Raw genomic sequence first — 16304 nt, 5'->3', positions numbered from 1 at the left:
TATTTGAAAAAATTGTGAAATAAATCAGTTTTAATCAAAGATGTCTGGGAGAGACGTGTGAAAAACTAATGCCAAGTAATATTATAAACTGCCAACAATTGATGGTGCTAACATGTTAGCAGTTCTAACATGTTCTTTAGATCTGTTCTTTTACTTCAATTGACAGGAAGTGGCTGTGAGAAAACGCTGATTGTTTTGTGAAATGAAATCCTGAAATGAGTATTCATCAGAGGGTTTTAAGCAACATATTGTGATTAAATTTTTAACTGCTGAAGAAGTCCTTCCAATCAAAGTATGCACAGCCTTATTTTCTATAGTTTAGAGGAAAAATATATCTCAATTTGCATAGAAAATATATATTTAAAATCAAAGGATTTCCAATATCTTATGGTATTTTGAGATGTCTTTTTTTTTAAAAAAAAAATAAACTGCCCATTCCTGTTCTGCCTAAATTCATTATATTCAAATGAATGGAAACCTGTTCTAGAACACAGCAAAGCAATATTTACTCAACACACACTCTCATGTTTAGAACATATAAGTTTTGTGCCTCAGGCTAGAGGAGTTTAAAGTATGCAAACTATTAATCTTATCTATTGTAAAGTAAAGTAGGATGAACCTTTGACAATTAAAAACACACAGTAGGTTTCAACTAATAAAAAGAGACTAATATAATGCTTTTTGCTGTAAATTCAATTCAAACTCAATTTTTTTCCCAATAATCTTGCTTTGGTTCTAAATAGCTAAATGGAGTTGCCATTCATTTATTATGAAAAGCAGACACTTCTCTGCAATATATATCAAAAATTTTCCAGAGTAAAATCTTTCAACAGAATTTTCTTTGCTCTCAGAACACATGAAAAACTAACTACTGTATTAAAAATGTATTTGAATCAAAGAGAGAAGCAACCTAGAACTAAGGAGAAATTTCCTGACAGAACAATTAATCAGTAAAAGAAGCTGCCTCTAGAAGTTGTGAATGCTCCAACAGTGAAAGTTTTTAAGAAGAGATTGGATAACCATTTGTTTGATATGGTATAGAGTTTCCTGCCTGAGCAGCGGGTTGCACTAGAAGACCTCCAAGGTCCCTTTCAACTGTTATTCTGTCTAACATTTTTTAATTCTTCAGTAATAATTTCACATCTTCCTTCTCCCACACCGTATTTTTAAAAAAACTTTATTGCACATACATACATGTTTTATGCCCTCAGCATAAAAGAAGAAAAAGATATTTTAATTTGAAGTTGCAAGGCTGGACACAGTCTTTGCATGATACATCCTAAATGTAGCTATTTATTTGTAAGGATTCTGATACAAATATTGATAATGTCAAGTTGGAAGCACTGTATAAATTTTCTTACTGAATATGTATCTTTTCTTCTTAATTTGGCTTTCTAATTTGAAGTGAAATCAATGCACTCTTCATTTTTCCCCTTTATATATCTTGTGATTTGAAAAGAAGAGGATGGATGTCAAGATTTTAGTTAAGTGCATTAAAACGAACTGTTATATCACATGTATTTTCTTCTATTATCAGTCACATACAACTCCAGTAAAATTAATGAGTCTTAATTCAGGTTTATTTTCTTAAAACAATATTGTTCATTTAGATGACATGAATAATAATTCTACAAAATGTAGTATTGCCTAAATAAAATATTAAAAAGTCAGATTTATATACAGATATATTTGTCAAATTAGAAAGTAAAACTTGTTATGGATGCCTCTATTACAAGAGAGGGAGAAACACACACACAATCTTGATAATTATTTCACAAGATTTAAAAATTCCATAGTTGTCAACCATTTTATAATAATCTGGACCAAATAGATTGAAACAGACATAGTAATAGATCTGAAGATGGGAACAAAATTATATCACAACCTTCAACCTTTGAAAAATGTGGTCCTGGCATATGCGATACACATTCTATCCATTTTAATTTCATCAAGACCTTTCATCCCCTTAAGGATCCTATCTTTGCTTTGCAGATGAAGTTTAGATGTGAAAATGTAAGTACGTCAGATGTATTTTAAAAATGTGTTGGAATCTTATAGATCTCTGGCAAGAAAAAGGCAATTCCTCATAATCTGGTCTCTAAGTCTCTTCCATTCGAAGCCATTTCAATAAATGTAATTAGAAGCATGCATCCTCTGAAACAGATAAATAACTAGTAAAAACAGCAAGGTGATTAAAAAAAAAGTATGAAAATAAGAGACTTGAGAACAAATGAGGATCTTATTATGCCACTCGGTATGCTTTCAAAAGTGTGAATTCTTTCCTGTTTGTGCGTGCAGCCCAGATGAAAAGGGCAGCAGCCATGAACTGCAGAGGTGCTGACACACAAGCCAGACAGAAGGACCAGCCAAATTGGCCTTGCACTGGAGGAGGAGGTAGTTTCTTATGGAGCAGCTCAATTCCAGCTACATAGCAGCCAACTGAACCCAGTGTGCACAAACCTGGTGAAAAATCAGCAAACAACAGTTAGATCAGAGCAAGAAATACTTGCCTTGTATTATTACGGCATCCATGTGTCAAGCAGATGATGTTCCTCAAGATGACTCACCAGCTAGGAAGTGGAGAACTCCAGTGGCGATGGCAGGATAGAGACTGTGGCAAGCACAAGCACAGACTCCAATAAGTGCTCCAAAGCACATAAGTCCTAAACTGACAAAAGGCAAGAGAAACTGCAAGCGCCAGAGATCTAAAAAAAATGGACAAATGAAAATCATTAGGCTATGCCACTATTTGATATAAGACAGCGATGTAAGACTTCTGGCCTTCCAAGCTATCCTTCCTGCTCATTCAGCCTCACGTGAAATCTATGTTCCCAGTCAGCCAGTTCGGACCACTTCGGCAGAACCGGTAGCTAATTTTTTGTTGTCCAGACCCAGAATGGACTTCTGGAAGCGGCATCCACACAGAGAACTGGTTGTTCACATATTTGAATCCCACCATTGGTTCCCACCCTAAATCTTAAACCCTGAAGCACTCACAGAGTTATTTGAAGCAGCAATACCCTTTCACCCATCTCTTTCAGAAAGGACAGGGAAGCTAGACCAGCAAGCTACCGTTGTAAGGAGCTCTTTCTGCTTGCTCTTATCAGAATTGCTAGTACAAAGTGTCATTTTCTTGACAAGAGTTTCAAAACTCTAGCCTTATTTTGCACTAAAATACTAAATAAAATGACATTTCTGAAATTCTTAACCCCTAATTACAAAACTACTATGTATCTCATAACACCTACAACCTCTTCAGATATCATTAAAAAGAATTCAAAGTAAATATTTTTTTCTGAAATGTAAAAATAAGCCTAGATCTTTTAGAAAAAGATATTAAAATCTTATGGGATTTTAGTCATTTCTATCTTTAGTCTATCATTCTTATGTGACTAAAATCGTAAAAGTGAGATTGCTAAGAGATTTATGAGATTTAGTAATCTTCCTACATTTTGTCCATTTTAGAAAATATCAGACTATGCAATTCTACATATATTCATTGGTGGAAGCCTACTTTGCCATTTACCTTTGCGAGAGAAAAAACATTTATGCTATTTGTTTCCAATAAATAAACCAAAAATACTCACAGGTTCGGTTCAGATCAATGCCACTATTATGATTCCCAGGATCTTTGTATTTTTCCATGAATTGATCCGAAAGAGAAAAGCTGACACACTTTGTGACCATCTCACCTTTCAGAATGAAATAGATATTTTTATTAGGCTGTGATTTTTGTTTGATCTGCCTTTTATAAGGTACATATTTATTAATAAATAGCTATGGTCCTTTGTTCCTACTTTAAATGATCTTGAGTCGGCATAAGGATGAACAGATTAGTTTGAAAGAGCTTTTGTGGAAGGGATGGGTAATATTTTAATGTTGAGGCCTACAATCTTTCAAAAGCAGGGGTAGTCAACCTTGGCTCTTTTATGACTCGTGGACTTCAACTCCCAGAATTCCTGAGCCAGCCATGCTGGCTCAGGAATTCTGGGAGTTGAAGTCCACGAGTCATAAAAGAGCCAAGGTTGACTACCCCTGTTCAAAAGTAATACGTTCAGGACAGATGCCAACTGGTGAGCAATGCTCAACTGGTATCAGTTTTTCGTATCCTCTTTTCACTCTGTGTGCATTTGATTTTTATTCTTTTTCTAACATCCTTTTGTTTCCCCCAACCCAGGAAATTGCCAGGGGTAGATGAATCTTACAAAGGATCTGAATTGTTCACTTGAAACAAGTTTTGAAGTCACACCAGAAGCAATTCGAAATGAATTAAAAGTCTTACAAGGCCCTAGAGTTACAAATGTATTTAACTCCTGCTTTAGAGTGTTGCAAGATTTTTGATTATGCTAATCAAAGAAATAAAAAAAAACGTTCTGCAATTTTAAGATACAAGTGTTTACACAAGCCAGATGATTAAAAAATGTTCTAAATTTATTTATTTCAATTAATTGATATAAATCTGAACATCCCTTTTTGTGTTCCCCAATCCAGAAAGGATTCCTAAAATGAATCGGTGATTTAAATGTAATTTAGCTTTAGGTGTCATCGTTTTAAAAATAGAAAACATATTTGATGGCTATCAAAATATTATCTCTTTGATTAGTTTTAGTGACATGCAAAATTTGTTTTTCTGAAAGTAGACGTAACTTTGCTTGCAAACTTCTGGATTTTCATTTGGCATTCCAAGATTTTGTTTTCCCTTACAACACATTGCCATGCATATTTATTCAGAAACTGGATTTAAATAACAACACCAAAAAAGAAAATCAATTTTTAAATATATGATTTTTAAAATAAGAATTTAGAATTTTCCTAAAATACTTTTGAGAAAATGAACCTAGTTCCAATATAACAGAAGGAATTATCTTAACTTCTGCATTATGTTATATTTTATAACAGTATGTGGAAGGGAGGCCCCTAGAGGTACAAATGGAGATAACAGTCAATCAAGCCATCAGCTTTCTTGTTTTAAAAGTTGCAAAAGAGAAAGAACGGTAGACAGGTAAAGTAGATATAGGTAAGAAAGAATATGAAATGCAGAAGAAATGAAACAAGAATCAGACAAATATACTGTCCCCAAAAATACATTTATTATGTTGAATAAACCTATCTAGCATGAAGGATTAAAAGAGGGAATCTATTATGGCAACAACAATATACAAGATTCTACTTTGGAATATTTGTCACAAGCCATGAATGTGAAGGAAAAATATTTTTACGAAGAATTCAAGAGTTGAGTGTCTAAACGAAATAGCATCATGAGAACTTTTTCTTCTTTGAAGATACTTGCCTGAATATACAGGATCTTCAAATTAGTTAAAGGTCATATGACTAACTTTTTCATTTCCACAACTTTTGTCTAACCTGGACACAGCTTTTTGTTGGCTTAACTTATCAGACTTCAAATAAAGTGTCTATCTCTTTTACAGCTTTGTATTGGTGCACATTTTGAGTAATACTAAATTAATAGCATGAACTTAATTAAATAGGTTAATCTATTAATTTGGAAGATCTATTCCCAAAATACAAGACTTTGATTCTGTCCACTTGTACCATAGAGAATGTCTTATCATTAACTAACAAGAGAGATCTAGTCACATCATGTATGTGAAAATGTATCTATGAAAGAAGGTAAGAAAGTGAAGAAAGCTTAAAACTAAAAAGATATGGCTATAATGCTTATTTGATGTTAAAAAAGATTTCAGTGCCCAGAAATAAAGACTAATTTTGTGACTCTCCAAAACAATTCTGCAATAATGAGACGAAAGTAGAAGGAACCAACTTATTTGTTAAGATGCTAGATGGAACTCTAGGGATTGTTTTTAGCACTGTATCAAGAATTGGCCTAATCTGAAATAATGAAGAAACAGACCTGTCATAGATAAGTTTCTCACCACAGGAATACAAAGAAATGATGAATTTATGTGGACTATCCTAAAGTTTGTTTCCATTGATTTGAACAAAGTACTGAAAAATACCTGTTTTACTGCTGGTGGTGTTGAGGTTTGGAAGGAATTGACTGAAACCTTGAAAAAAGAAATGTAATTACAGAGTTAAATTATGGGCATTAAAAACAAACAAGATCATCTTCTTGCCAATACTTTAAATTCTTCCTCCAGAACCAATCCTTAACTAATGAGAAGAGAAGTTGACTATGATATAGATACCCTGCAATCATCTTCTGTAACAACACACTTTAATGAATTTCAGGATTAAAGGTGACCTTGATTAGGTTTAAAGTAAGCTATACTAGTGAGCTGGTAGGAGAAATTTAATCATTTGACTTCAGAGACTAATGGAGTAATAATCCAGCTTTTAATAACAGTAGCTACTTCCACAGATGCAAAGAGAATTTTTAATTCACTAATAGCTGAAAAAGTAAAAAAGCTTTGTCTTTCCTTTCCAGACTATGAACAAGAAGATACAGATGAAATCTTGGTTACTTACTGGCTGTACCAATGAATTAAGTTTCTTACAATGATTTAGCCACGACAAATTTTGTATTAAAATAATTTGCATATGTAACAAAAATAACTACTTCCCCCTTGTCAAAGAACACGAAGAAAATTTACCTCAGTAAAAAGTATACAGTATTGTACAATCTGAAAGCCTAATTGGGGATGCTAATTATTCTAGCACACTGTAGTAAGATAATTTCAAGACCCTATGATCAATTAAACAAATTAGTTCACCTACTGATGATATTATCAGTATCATCCATTTTTACAGGAAATAAAACGATCAGATCATGATTCAATAAAAACCTATTTGGCATAGTAGTTAAGGAGCTGGATTCCAACCCAGGAGACCTTGTGCCATGGAAACTCATTGGTTATCTTTGGGTCATTCCCTTTCTCATAACTCAACCTATTTCATAGTATGGTTGTTGTGGAGAAAAATAGAAGGAAGAAGTGCTACATACATCATCATCATCATCCCCTTAACAAAAGGCAAGGTATGAAACTAACAATTAAAAAAGTGAATTTGCAATGAATTCCCCATAACGATCAGAAAATTCCCTAAATGTCCTGAGATTATCTTATCTCTGAAATCCCAATGCTGCATAATTTTAAGCATATTCAGGAGGAAAAATCTTTTTAATTAGGTATTGAAGAAAACATAGGATTACCATGTAGCAATCCTTATACAGAATACTCTTTCCCTTTTATCTCTGCTTGCTACGCAAACATAACTTTTTTCTCAAATGTCAATGTTATTTCTCTTATGAAAGATGGAATAAGCTTTGTTGAAAAGCTACTTTGTATTAAAAATAATAATAAATGCAACATTTATCTATCACATTATTCCCTAATGTAAATATTTCCATTATACGAAGTACAGAAAAGGAGTGAAAAATATTAAGCCACAAAAAGAGAAGAAAAAAGTATATAGCTAAAAATAATTTATATCAAGACTATCTACTATAGTCTACTATTTCTATTGTGAAAACTAATCTTGCTTTCACAAGGTCAGTTAATTCATAAATGATTTTTTGTTCTTTAAACATCTGGCCTTACAGTTTTTGAGGATGTCCTCAATTCCATCAAACCACATTTTTTTCAGTCTTCTCCTTTCTTTGAACCCATTCACTCTTCTAACATAAGTCTTATGATTCAGTCTTCATTCATTCTATTATATAATCAAACCATTTAAAAATGTTTTTCATATTTCATTCGATTTTGCACTAACTCTATATTTATTAAACACCCATTCATTCTTCATTCTACTTATTTTGCCCCATACATCTAAGTGTTCCATTCCCAGTGAATTCAACTTTTTATATTTCTTCTGCTTTGATTTCCATATATAACAAAGTAGACAGTAGCATGCCCTTATCCAAAGTCATGTTTGCTTCTTTTGATGTTATTCATGAAAGACCACATATTATCAAAGGCCCTTCTAACAGCACTTGCTGAATTCAGCTAATTAGCTGACTGCAGCTCAGACAAAGGAGCAATATAACAATGTCCATCGTTTGAACTGGTCCAAATTCCCACCTTCAGAGAAGCTGTCCCTTCAAGAATTCAAGTAGTATTTTGAATGAACTCAATAAAAAAGCATTAGTGAACAGCTGTTGATAGGAATCCTATATATTCATTCTCTATCTTCCATTAACTTCTTTAATATCAGTTCTTGAGATCCAATCTGATCTCTCTTGAGAGAGCCAGTTTGGTTTAATGGTTAAGGCACAAGGCTAGAAAGCCAGGTGGGTGATTCTGAGCCAGTCATTCCTGCTTAGCCCAATCCACCTCACAAGGTTACTGTGGGGAAAATAGGAGGCTATGTGTGTAGGCTATGTTCACTGCCTTATTTATAAAATAATAAAGACAGGACATAAACAAACAAATAAACAAATAATCTGTTTAATGGAACTGTATAGCCACCTGCCTTCCTTCTTTTTCTTCCCTTAATCTATTATTTAAATATAACCTGGCTTCTAAGAATACTTTTTCCTTTTCTTTTCCTCTCTGCTCCTGATCAGTCACATCTAGTCTAGATTTTCAATCACCATTTTTCAGCCTGGCGAGCATCAACAACTGTTTTTGGAGGCCACCAGAAATCTTATTTATTCAAGCCATGACATACTTCCATATACCTGCATTATGAATATCCAGACTTTGACACGAAATATCCAGAATTCCTTCCTTAAATAAAGCAGGATCTCCAACACTCACATCTGATTATTATCCCATTGATTGAAACACCTGATTCTAATTTCCCCTTCAAATGAACTGATAATCCTAGAGCAGGGTGTCAAATTTGCAATGTCACGTCATGTGACATATCACGACTTTTTTTCCACTGCTGGCAATGGGATGGGTGAGGTTTCACCATGACGCATCCGGCCCATGGGCCAGCAGTTTGACACCCCTGTCCTTGTAACTTTAGATCACTTTCTTCAATAAACCAGAGAATAAATGTAAGGTTTTGACTCATTTGTTTAATTTGTTTGCCTTTTGCTGGTCTATACATTTTGTAATAAGTGTTGTTTAATATAAGCTTTCAATGAATCCAATTTAACTTTCAAATCTTTTTGTTAAATCAGTTTAATTATATTCTCGTTCCATTTTTAAAATTTCAAGTCAGGTTTTTGTTCTAACTTATGCAGTTCACTTTGGCATAGATCACTGTTTTCTAAATAATTAAGTGTATTATTTAGCTCTGCTTCCCCATTGGCTTTCTCAGGAAGTCGGCAGAGAAGATTACAAATGGCAATCACAGAACTGTGGGATTGTAAGTATGAACAGGTTGCCAAGCACTCAAATCAGTATCATATGACCTCGGGGCATTGGTGCAAAGTTCTGCAATGGCTGGAAATACTTCAAAGGCTATAGAGTACCCTATCTGAGGCCACTGTAATTTAGGGCCATTATTAAACAAATGGTCATAAGTTGAGGATTAACTGTAATATTTTGTAAATCGTAAATCTATACCTCTTTTTTTCTTCGTTTTTTTCTGTCTTTCAATGTTAGGAGGGGGAAACAGTTGCCAATTGCATGTATTAAACTTTTTCCCCTAAAAATGTGTACATGAGATGAAATGTTGAGCCGGAAATGAGATTGTTAAAACAGTCCCAGTTCCCCATATCATACCCATTTTTAAAAAAATAATGATACACTTAGAAGAAGTAAAGAAATACATTATAGCACAGAGAAAGATACATTACAGAACCTCTTTAGTGCAAATTTACCTGGTGAATTATACCAATGAGAGTTTTCAGACATCGTGATACATCTCCGCCACAGCCCAATGGTGCCATTCCATCGAAAGAGTGCTTCAGTGTAAGAATTTTCATCTGCATTTTCACCAAAAAGTTCATCCCAAGTAGCTTTACTTTCACTGTTATTTTCGGGAGGTGATGGGTTACGGTACTCAAACCAAAAATCTGTGCCAATTGAGGCTGCCAAATAGATGGTAGAGATAAGACTGAGCACACAGGCAATTACCAGAGCAGTAGCAAAACGGTTATCCATCATGGTATCTCAGTTACTGTCAACAAAAGGGAAAAAAAGAAAAATCTGCATCAACAAAGGAATGCTAATGCATGAATGCTAGCAAAATATTCAGATCTTTCCAGTTTCCTCTTAGATGATCTTCAAGATAACTTTCACATTTTACATTACATGAAATTATAATAAAAAGACAGTTATTCAAACATCAAAAGAAGAACACTGCAGCAGAAGAGGCAACAAGTTATAGCAGGTAGTATTCTAATACACAGTGCTCATATTTCCCTCCACAGACACAGTCTTCTCCCTGCTCAGCAATAATTTTGCGTAAAAAGAATTCTGCAAATCTAGCACAACACATGATGCTAGGGGTAGAATATTTATTAATTTGTATGTATTATATTTTTATGCCACCTTTATTACTTTATAAGTAACTCAAGGCAGTGAATATATATATATAATACTCCTTCCTATTTTCCCAACAACACTCCTGTGAGATGGATTGGGTTGAGAGAGTGACTGGCCCAGAATCACTAAAAACACAAAAAAGGGGAAGAAGGCTAGGACACAAAATCCCCCTAAATGAATAACTAAAATTGAAATTCATGTACAGTATTTAATTATTGAAGAAAAAGAAATTAAGACTGGATAGAGATGAAGAGAAAAATGAAATAAAGAAAAGAGAAAGAACACCTGTTTAAGAGCTTAAATTATAATTCAAAAAGAGAACAGCAGTAGTTGTGATGTCTGCTTTTCTCATCAATCTCAAGTCATTATCTGGGGGGGGGATGGTTCAACTACCAATTGAATAAATACAGTACTACTAATATATAATCAAGAAAAATAGTTTGGTGTAGTGGCAAAAGTATCAGATTAGAAATTGGGAGACCGTGAGTTCTAGTCCATCCTAGGCACAAAGCAGCTAGGTCAGCGGTTCTCAACCTGTGGGTCGCAACCCCATTTGGGGTCAAATGACCATTTCACGGGGGTCGTCAAACAACGCAGTCCGCCATTTTTCCCCCTTTTCCTTAGAATAGAGTCTAATTCTATTGGCTTTCAAAAGCCAATAGGAATTGTCCAGGCTGTCTCTGCCCTGCTGAGCCCGCCAAAAGTCCCATTCTGCAAACGGTGCTGCAAGTTATCTGCAGCAAAGGTGAGCTGTCTGGAAGTTTCCACCCCTCCTTGCTGAGCAACTACTAAAAATGTAAGTAAAACAGGGCCAGGGGTGGGAGGTGGGAGGCCGGCGGGCGCAGGGAGGGTTGCTGGCACGCGCAGGCCCTGGCAGGTGCCTTACCTCCCTTGGGCTGGGCCAGCTGGTGGCCCAGCTGGTGGTCACCCTGTGCCGTCGCTGCCCCTTGCCAGCTACGCCTCGGCCGGCGCAGGGGGTGGCACCACGCATGTGCAGCGCTCCTGGGCAGGGAAAGTCCTCGACTTACGACCGGTTGGGTAGTCCTCAACTCATGACCGGTTGGGGGTCGCGGCATTAAAAAGGTTGAGAACCACTGAGCTAGGTAAACTTGTGCCAATCACTTCTCACAACCCTAGGAAAAAGGCAATGTCAAACCATTTCTGAAAAACCTTGAGGAAAGACTCACTTAGGCAGTCTCTAAGGCAACCTCCTCAGACACAATTAAACAGAAGACAAAAATACATGATCCAGAAAGTCTCCAGCTGTTAGCTAAGCAACAATAATGGAAATGAAAATTTAATTTGAGAGCTCTGTAAATCCTTCTCCATCAGATTGGCAATAGATACAGCTGAAAAGCCTGAAGAGCCCCAAGCTGGTCTATTCAGGTTTGAGGGTTGGCACAGAGTACCTTGATAAATCAGAACTGACTCACATATTAAGTGGGAGCAAAGAACTGTACAAAGAACAGGCTTTAGAGACATAGTGAAAAAAGAATGCATTGCAAAATGCTTTGCAAAAAAAAAAATACAGATACAAAAACAATCCCTTGAGATATCCAGATATGGACATCTGAAATATGTATCTTTAGTACTTTTCAGTCTATTCCTCAGCTGTTTGAACTGTGTAATTTAAGTTCAAAAAATGCCCCTCCCCAATCATTTACCATAAATTGAACCCATTCTGTATGATGCCTTTTATTGCAGTGGTTTGAGATCTCAGAGAAAAAGGGGCTAAAACCATCATCTGATATTTAGCAGAGCTATCAACAAATACATTTTCATGATGATGCCAAATCCAAACTTCCAATCAGTCCACTTTTGGTACATATACAATCACTGTGCTCTTTCTTTTCTGGTTAAGTAACATTATGCACAGCACAGAAAAAGAGTAAGAAAAAATACCCAAAGAAGTTAAAGTCATAAGCTAAGAAAAAGAAAAGGGAAATACTGTCTAAATATATTTATACCAAACACTATACTATTCTATCTTTGCAAATTATCCTTGCTTTCATCACATCCAGGCAGCATAAATAGTGCTTCATACACTGTTCTTGTCCCTTGACCTTTTCACCTATCCATATTTGACAGTATCATCACCTCCATCCAACCACAACTTTCTCAGCCTTCTTACTGACACATTTACTATTGTTTCCTATATTTGTTCCGAAATTTAGTCCTGAGTCATTCTCTCAATATGACCAAGCAACGCACTTCTTTCATAGTAATAACTAACCTCTGCATCCAATATAAATTCATTCAGCACCCTCTCATTCTTGACTCTCTCTGTTCTCATTTTACTGCATATACATAGAACCCCATATCCCCTTCACTGAACTTAAGTTTACCCTGACTTAAGCAAGTCTTTCTTCCATATAAATAAAGAATAGCAGCACATTCTTAAGCTATTTTAACTTTTTTCGGCATTCATTAATTCTTCACAACAGAGTATGTACAACATAAATACTTTCTACCAGCATTTGTACATCTTAAAATCTCTTCAGCCTATCAAGAAACACAAAAGCCTCCTTGAATTGTATACATATAAAATTTGCAATTGTTCATTCCACTTTCCCTGTCAAATACAAATTCCTTGATGTTTAATGTAGTTGCTCTCAAATGTATACTCTTTGTTGCATCACATTATCACATCATCATGTATCATTTACTGCAAATGCTTTGGGTTCTTAGTCAACAACATGATATTATCTATGTAAAAAAAATGCATGTCCATTCAGATCTCCAACCAATGCAATTTTAACATGAGCACAACCATATACATTATTCATAAATTCATTAAACAACCAGAGTTACTCTACAACCTGTCTTACTCTATGTTCAATAGTAAGCTATTTGTTAAGCATTCCATTTATTCTCATGCATGTTTTACTTCCATAGTAGTAAAGGAAGCACCGTATACTGCTTTTATTACATTCAGCAACTAATTCTCAATTTTATATTTAAATCCACAAAGCAAATTTATTTTACTTTATCATATACTTTTTCTAAATCAACCAAAATATAATACATCTTCTTAATGAGAATTTTGCAAAATACTTTCCCAGGCACTCTTAATAAACTAACTCCATCCAGTTTTCTTTTTAACTTAGAGAGGAATAAGAGCACCCCTACAATCATGAAGCACAGATTCAATCCTGACATACACATTAAACAACTCTCACAGTTACGGTATATGCCGGCGTATTAGGCGACCCGGCGTATAAGACGACCCCCGTCTTTGGCGTCGAGTTTAGCGCTTCCGGAAGTCGTCTTATACGCCGGCATATATGGTACTCTAGAAGTAAAGCACTTCCATATTTTAACATTTCTCCAGTTACACCATCAACAATTGTACTTTTACTATTATGCCACATTCTAACATCAGGTTTTACTTCCTTTTCAATACCCTTTCCAGCATTCCTGGATTTTTTTATCAGATTTTTATCCCGCCTTTTTTACTTTATAAATAACTCAAGGCAGCAAATATACATAATACTCTTTCTTCCTATTTTTTCATCCTAAACCATTTCATCTTCTATCTTTAATTGCATTCACTTTAGCCTTTTTAACTCACTCCCCCCTCTCAATCTTCATTTTCTTTCCCTCTTAAATCTTAATTCTTTGCTGATATTTTTTCCTATCTATACAATATACAATATCTTTCTTTTATAATTTCTGCATTATTTTCTTCTATGTATTTTTCTTTTCTCATTTCTGCAGCATTCTCCTGTGCATTTTTTCATCCATTGTGTTTTTCTTCATCTTTCTTTTATACTTTATTTGGCATGAATCAACACATACTTCTGGCATTTGGTATTATTTTCACTGTTCTCCAAGCAGGTCTACATTACCTTCCTTTATATCCACTTTCCATTTATTCAGTTGGAAGATTAATTTATTTGTTTTATATAGGACACATCGTTTCTTTTCCTGCAACCTTTCTACTTTTATATTTGTTTGTTTCATTTTCTTCCTTTTCTTTCATGCCCATTTATCTTTTATTAGTCTCTCTTTGTGTCTTTCCTCAATCTTTCATCACAATCAAATCAAACTTGCTTTCATATTTATATTCATTTCTTGCCACATTAAGGGTGTGCATGTAGACATGAATGCTCTTAGTGAATATATAATTAGTAAATATATCATTTAAGTATATAATAGGAACAATTTAGAATACTTTTTTCTTTCAAAACAAAGGAACCAGATCCTATTTTTTTCTTATTATGTGAAAAGCTCAAAAAGAATCAGGCTATTGGTCTCACCCATAGAAGAATTTGATTAGATGGCGCATATGTTGTTGAAAGGCTTTTGAACTATAAGGGCAACTCTTTAATCATATCATCAACTTAGGGCAGGGACTTTTAAAGGGAAGGGACACAAAGTCTCTTTTTTTTTCATTAAACATGCTATTTGTGGGAAATCACCACCCATATCTTAGTAAGAGAAACAAATTCTCATGTCCATTTCTGTGGTATTTTTTTCAAGGCTTTTTTGGGGAGATGAGTACAGAAGAGAATGGCAACCAGAATGCATCTTTATAAACCCATTTAATACTCAGTTTTGTGTTTTATCCATGCAATCCCATTCCTGTATCTCTGAAAGTAATGAAGTGAAAGTTCTCACCAAATATGTGGGGGATGGCACTGTTAAAATATTAGTGCATAGAAAATTTAAAGGCATATACTAGGGGATGAAATAAACTAATTGCCAGATTGAGATGGCTAGAGAGAAACCTGCAGGATTTATCCGGTTTCCATAGAAATATGTGACAACTAAGCAGTGCGGGGTCCCGGTTTTCCTCCTATCTAACGATAGTGACCCTTAATAAAATATAAGATTGCAGCTCTTTCAGGATCCCGTTTTAGGTAACCACATCCCCTGCAATGGATCCAACCATGCTCTTCTACATTGTCCCCTATTTCATTCACAAATTCTTTCCTTGGATTACCAGGGAAACAATCAGGGGTCGGTAGGGCCCAATTCTACTTACCTCCCATCGTTCTCCCGACTCCACGGCGTCGTTTCCACCCCCCACCCCAAGAGCAGCTCAGTCAGGAGAGCGGGAAGCGCCTCCGCAGAGGCTTATCCGCCCCTGTGCCGCCAAGATCTCTGGGAAGTGTAGTTCGCATCTTGTTGGCTGCCACGTTCTGAAGGCAAAGTGACACGCTTAGGTTCGCTCCAGGACAAACAATTGGTTTTGTTTACTTATGAATGCGTGCATTCATGCATTCCGGGCATCAGATATTGGCTGCCAGGATTGTTAGATTCAAACGGAAAGGAAGAGAATTGCGGAAAGCAGTTGAAGTTCTGCTAGGGAAATGAGGACATTGTTGAGTGTAAAATTAATTGTTAACCCCTTAGATTTACAAACGTTGTAGCAATTTTCCGTGCACTGAATGCCTTTCAGTTCAGTTGTCCACATACTCATTTGGAGCTGTCAGATGGCGCCAGCACATACATTTACAGGATGGTTCCCTTATGAATTGATGTGCTAAGCACTATTCTTCAGTGGGCAGAAAAAGAATACTGGCAAGTATGGCTCAACAAACTAAGATTAGGTATACTGAAAGATACGAGCAAAGGGACATTAATCTTGCCGTTACATATTTGCATCCTGACATCTGATGCAGATATGTAACTTACTGTTTTTGCATCATGATCATGACACAAAACAATGCCCCTAACAAAGATTACCTGTGCTGGCAGAAATTAGCGATTCCCATTACTAATCTCTATATGCCTGCCTTCACTTAACTTCTCTCCGAAATAATGGGTAATAGAACTTTGATTTTACATGTTTCAGGCTGTCCCGGGGTAATTTCAGATGGAGAGGGAAAATATTACTTGCATCTAACTATGGCATAAATCCTGGCAAAACCTTTTTATTTCTATATCTCCTTCATTGTAACCAGTCTAGAGTGTTTGCTATTGTGCTTTTAAACTTCTCTT

General features: G+C 35.4%; 1 protein-coding gene across 2 annotated transcripts; it reads right to left on the bottom strand.

Annotated features, from left to right (window-relative positions):
• Positions 1-1558: 1558 nt before the first annotated feature.
• On the bottom strand, positions 1559-15472 carry CLDND1 (claudin domain containing 1). 2 transcript variants are annotated; one of them, XM_039327322.1, is made up of 6 exons: positions 15346-15472; positions 9692-9990; positions 5979-6026; positions 3588-3692; positions 2568-2705; positions 1559-2460 (listed from the first exon to the last, which is right to left on the bottom strand). In XM_039327322.1, the coding sequence occupies exons 2-6, from the start codon at positions 9975-9977 to the stop codon at positions 2243-2245; spliced, it is 795 nt and encodes a 264-aa protein (XP_039183256.1). In that variant the 5' UTR covers positions 9978-9990; positions 15346-15472; the 3' UTR covers positions 1559-2242. The 2 variants fall into 2 exon arrangements, with proteins under 2 accessions (XP_039183256.1, XP_039183257.1); XM_039327323.1 differs by lacking the exon at positions 5979-6026.
• Between the last annotated feature and the right edge of the window lie 832 nt (positions 15473-16304).

This window comes from Crotalus tigris, unplaced genomic scaffold, assembly GCF_016545835.1.
Source record: "Crotalus tigris isolate CLP2741 ecotype Arizona unplaced genomic scaffold, ASM1654583v1 scf7180000024359.8030256, whole genome shotgun sequence".
Classification (NCBI taxonomy): Eukaryota; Metazoa; Chordata; class Lepidosauria; order Squamata; family Viperidae; genus Crotalus; species Crotalus tigris.
This window is presented reverse-complemented; position numbering and strand designations above follow the sequence as displayed.